This window comes from Mandrillus leucophaeus, unplaced genomic scaffold (assembly GCF_000951045.1).
Source record: "Mandrillus leucophaeus isolate KB7577 unplaced genomic scaffold, Mleu.le_1.0 Scaffold435, whole genome shotgun sequence".
Lineage (NCBI taxonomy): Eukaryota > Metazoa > Chordata > Mammalia > Primates > Cercopithecidae > Mandrillus > Mandrillus leucophaeus.
Window position 1 is genome coordinate 420754 of NW_012104643.1, and position 4973 is coordinate 425726.

The 4973-nt window shown below is 64.7% G+C and overlaps 1 protein-coding gene across 7 annotated transcripts in view; it reads left to right on the forward strand.

Moving 5' to 3' along the window:
• Positions 1 to 4973, forward strand: part of TSPAN4 (tetraspanin 4) — a 30592-nt gene that overhangs the window by 24134 nt on the left and 1485 nt on the right. For 2 of the 7 annotated variants that reach the window (XM_011993848.1, XM_011993843.1), the window contains exons 2-7: positions 578 to 769; positions 2415 to 2489; positions 3460 to 3561; positions 3641 to 3772; positions 3860 to 3943; positions 4500 to 4973. In XM_011993848.1, coding sequence (XP_011849238.1) covers positions 707 to 769; positions 2415 to 2489; positions 3460 to 3561; positions 3641 to 3772; positions 3860 to 3943; positions 4500 to 4568 — 525 coding nt within the window. In that variant the 5' untranslated portion in view covers positions 578 to 706 and the 3' untranslated portion in view covers positions 4569 to 4973. Of the gene's footprint in view, positions 1 to 375; positions 770 to 2414; positions 2490 to 3459; positions 3562 to 3640; positions 3773 to 3859; positions 3944 to 4499 lie in introns of those variants that run through there. The other 5 variants (XM_011993845.1, XM_011993841.1, XM_011993846.1 and 2 more) reach the window with 5 other exon arrangements.

The window sequence follows — 4973 nt, forward strand, 5'->3', positions numbered from 1 at the left end:
AAAGTGTGAGGGAATCAGCATTTCTCCTGCTACGAGTGACGGGACAGCCGGGGACATCACAGAGACCTTCTTGGGAAGTGGGCACCGGAATCCTGAGGCCGCCTGCCAGGAAGCCCCATCCTGGAGTGAGGGCCGGGCTGGGTCTCCCTGACAGCAGTCTGGAAAGGCTGGAGTGGCCTGTCAGGTGGGGAGTGGGCTTCTGTGCTGGGCAGACCAGAGGGCGAAGTGGGGTTGGGGGTGTGTACTGTGTCCTGGGGCCTAAGATCCTGCCCCTCTGGCTCCAGGCCGGGGGGTGGGCAGATCCCCCCTAGAGGGAGGTTCAGGGGCACGAGGGAGCCCCCACCACCGTGGCCAGGGATTGTGGGTTTGGGGATGGGGTGCCAACCCAGGGTGTCGGGGTAAGGACTGGCCTGCCCTGGACAGCCCCCAGGGCTGCCGTGGGATTTAGCAGGACTCAGGGTGGTTCTGGCTCAGGCGGGCAGGTGGTGTGGCCTTGGCTTGCAGGCCGGGCTCTGCCCTGGGGTCCAGAGCTTGTGTTGGGGCCTCACCCTGTGTCTCTCATGTTGCTGTGCCCCAGCTGGGGGGCTGTGGCGTGCTGGGCGTCGGCATCTGGCTGGCCGCCACCCAGGGGAGCTTCGCCACGCTGTCCTCCTCCTTCCCGTCCCTGTCGGCTGCCAACCTGCTCATCATCACCGGTGCCTTTGTCATGGCCATCGGCTTCGTGGGCTGCCTGGGCGCCATCAAGGAGAACAAGTGCCTCCTGCTCGCTGTGAGTGCCAGGGCCCAGGCATGCTCTGGGTGGGACCATGCAGGGTGGGGCTCCGGTGGTCCCCAGGCCTTGGCTGCTGCAGTGACCCCCAGATGCAGGCCTGACCTCCAGGTTGGGAGTGTGGCTACTGTTGGGTCTTCTGGGCTGCACTGGGGCTGGGGCTGATTTGTGGAGTGGGGGCGGGGGTCACTGGAGAACATGCTGTAGCTTGTCGGGAGCCTCCCTTGACAGGGCACTGGCCCTGGTGAGCACAGGCACAGCCCCATACACGTGCACAGGCATGCACAGCCTTTCATGGGCTTGTGGTCTCCATGACTCATTCCTGACCACCCCACCCCCGCTGTGGCCCCTTCCCCAGTTCCTTGTCCGGGGCCTGGTCTCTCAGCTCCCTAGGACCGTCTGCTGGGACCCTCCCAGCCCCCACCTCCCCTCAGGGGCGGACTTATAGGCAGGGATGTGTTTATCCTCCTTGGAAATGTTCTCATCACAGATAATTAAAAATGAAAAGGGCTCCTAGATGGAAACACAGGCTTGCTACCGATTAATATGCCTGGCTGAGGCCGTGGGCCCGAAGTGGGTCTGCAGCCTGCTGAGGTCCTAAATCAAGAGGCTTCAGATCACCTCTTTGTCTGAGAAGCCCTGGATGGGGTGGGGCCTCCCTTAGATCGCCTCAGCCAGCCCACTCCCCTCTGTACCCCTTCTTGGCGGTGAGCCCCCCATCTCTCAGCCTCCCCGGCATCCGTTGGGGCCCAGATCCCCCTGGAGGCAGTAGGTGGGGGTCTGTGGCAGCCCTGCTGGGGCTTGGAGCTCCTCCAACAGTTGAGGAAGCTGCTCTGTGTAGGCCCCGCCAGGCCTGCAGGGATAGAAGCCCTACCCCTTTCCCACAGGTGACTTGGGACCAGAACCCTGGGTACCTCCTGGGGGTGAGGGGCTCCTGTGTCCTTAGCCCAGCACCCTGTCTGCCCCACTCACGCCCACTCTGCCTGGGCCCCCCAGTTCCTGGACACACCCTGTCCATGCCTGCCTTCCTCTTGCGGGTGTCAGTGACCTCCGCATGGAGGAGCAGCAGGGCTGGGGTCAGGCTGAGCTTCAGGGCTGCCGCCAGGAGGGGGAAGCTTGCGTGGTCAGAGGTGGGGTTGCAGCCTCTGGTCTTGCTGGAGGGGGCATCAGCCACCCTGGCTGCTCTGAGGGCTGTGACGTGGGAGCGGAAGGGGCCTCTGCAGCCCAGGTGTGACGGGCACCCCGTGAGGCACCCGCCGGACACTCACAGGCCCCTGGACGGAGGTGTCTGAAGCCAGCTGACAGGGGCTAGAGTCTTGGGAACAGGGACTTGTGCCCACTTGGGGGTGTCTGGGTTGTCCCAGGGATGGGGGCAGGGGAGGGGAGGGGAGGGGAGCCCAGGCCAGCCCAGGGCCCTACACTCAGGGGCTGAGCAGGACACGACAGCCACAGTCCCTGGACCTGGGGCCGAGGCTGAGGGTTCTGAGGTGGGGGTGGCATTCTGGGGTCTCGGATTGGGGGCCTGGCAGGGGTTTCCTGGCAGCACCAGGTATCCATGAGGTGTGTGGCCCTGGCCCCTGGCATGCTATGGGGTGGAGGCCATGGGGCCTGCCAGGTCCCTGTCTGAGCCTGCCCCCCCCAACAGTTCTTCCTGCTGCTGCTGCTGGTGTTCCTGCTGGAGGCCACCATTGCCATCCTCTTCTTCGCCTACACGGACAAGGTATGGCTGCCTCGGCCGCAGGCCCAGCTGCAGGGCTGGGGGCTCCATCCTCACTCCCAGGGGGCAGTGGGCCCGGTGTGGACAGAGTGGCCCCCGATCTGCCCTCCCTGGCGGCCAAGATAGCGGGTGTGGATTTACCAGGCCTGGAGGGGGAGCACCCCCAACCCTGGGAGGCTATGCTGTGCCTCTGCGGTGACTGGGGCACGAGGGCACTGCTCCCCCACCCGGAGGGCGCGCCCTAGGTCGTCCCCCGACACAGCGTCCCGGGCTGTCTGCTCCCAGCGCCTTGTCCTGGCTGCTCACCGTGGGGTTCTGCTCTGTAGAACGGCCTCTTCTTGGTCACTCATTTATATATTCAGCCATTTGTTTATATTGGGATGAAGTCACGGCTATTGAGGCTGCACTCTGAGCTAGAACACAACACTGCTTTGTTTTGTAAATCACACTGTCCGTCTTTGGCCCTGGGGATGTGCCCCCATCAACAGACTTTTCATTCTGGGGCACGTCCTGACTTCCTGGCACTGTAGGGGGCTCCAGGCTCCTCCTGTATTCCCTGCCCTGGCCCGGGAATCAGCCCCTTTTCCAGGGTGCCCTGGGTCCTCACTGAATATTGGGGACCATGGCCGGGGTGCTGGGTGGGCTCAGCGCTCACAGCTCCTGGCTTCCAGCTCACAGAGCACGGCTGCACGTGTCCTGACACGTGGAGTCACCTGTGTCCCTGTCTTCTGTCCCCCCAGGACCCATGGTCCTCCCCCAGCCTGGGGAGGAAGCCCAGAGGTGGGGGCCCTGGGCCTCAGGGCTGCTGGGAGGACATGGGGCCGGTGTGTCTGCAGCTTGGTGGGCTAGGAAGGGCAGGAGACACTTCAGGACCAGGCACAGGAGGGGCCCAGCTTAGGGGCCAGCGAGGGGGTCTGGATGAGGGAGGCGGGGTACAGTGGGAGGGGCCCTGCTGACCCCCCCGTACCCCCAGATTGACAGGTACGCCCAGCAAGACCTGAAGAAAGGCTTGCACCTGTACGGCACGCAGGGCAACGTGGGCCTCACCAACGCCTGGAGCATCATCCAGACTGACGTGAGGCCTGGGCAGGTGGGCGGGGTCAGCGGGTGCCCCCTCCCCTCCAGCCTCAGCCCGACCTGAGCTTGTCCCCCAGTTCCGCTGCTGTGGTGTCTCCAACTACACCGACTGGTTTGAGGTGTACAACGCCACGCGGGTGCCTGACTCCTGCTGCCTGGAGTTCAGCGAGAGCTGCGGGCTGCACGCACCTGGCACCTGGTGGAAGGCGGTGAGACCCCCACCCTGGGGGCTGGCGGGGGCCTAGAGGGTGGGACCGGCAGGCCCTTCCGTGACATGCAGGGCATGCCTCCTGCAGCCGTGCTACGAGACGGTGAAGGTGTGGCTCCAGGAGAACCTGCTGGCTGTGGGCATCTTTGGGCTGTGCACGGCACTGGTGCAGGTATGGCCTGGGGACTGCAGACTCCCTGCTACCCCTTTGCTGGGGCCTTCTGAGCCCAGGGAACAAAGTAGCAAAGGCCTTGCCCCCAGGAACCCATGATCGGGGAGGCTGGGGCAAAAGCAGGAGGGTGAGTTCGGGGGGATGGGCAGGGACGGCCTGTGGGGACGGTGGACTCCCTCCTAGTGGACAGAGGCAGAGGCTGGTGTGGGGTGGAAGCCGGCAGCTGTCCGTGCTGGTTGGTGGCCCAGGACTGACCAGTGTGCAGAGAGTGGCAGCTCAGGTCCTGGTGCCTGTGGCCCCTGCTCTCCAAACTCCACAGCCCCCAGGAAGTCCTGGGTGTCCTCATGCTTGCAAGGCTCAGGGGAGGGTGCTATGGCTTGAGCCGCAGGGGTTGGATGGGGTGTGTGAGCCAGCAGGAAGCTGAAGGGCTCTGCGCTGTGTCCCTGCCCCGGGGTCAGGGCCAGGGCCAGGGCACCTGCTGAGGACAGGGACCGCTCTGGGCTTGAGGCCTGAGGCCATGGAGCTGCTATGCCCAGCCCTCTTCCCCTCCCCACAGATCCTAGGCCTGACCTTCGCCATGACCATGTACTGCCAGGTGGTCAAGGCAGACACCTACTGCGCATAGGCTGCCCGCTTCTCTGCCAAAAGGACGCCCACAGGGAGATGGCCGTGCCCACAGCTGCCTTTCCCACCACCAGCCTCGGTGCTCTGCCCCATGCTGGGAGGAGGGAGGGAGGAACAGGTGCCCGGAGGCCCTGGAACCCTGTTTCTAGAAGGCCCTGGCTCAGGTGGCTTCAGGGCCTCCAAACCCCCCCCGGGAGGGGTGGCCACGTGCTGGCTATGGAACCCAGGGCAGGGGTGGGAGGGGTCTCCAGCACTTTTTATATTTACATATTCTCCAAAGCAGTGTTCACACGGGTGCCAGCCTGTGGCCCAGCCTCCCGGGAAGCGGGTTGGGGCTGCAGGAACAGCGGCTTGGCATCCTGGAAGTGGCCCCACTGGTCCTGGTGCTCCAGGCAGGGCCATGGAC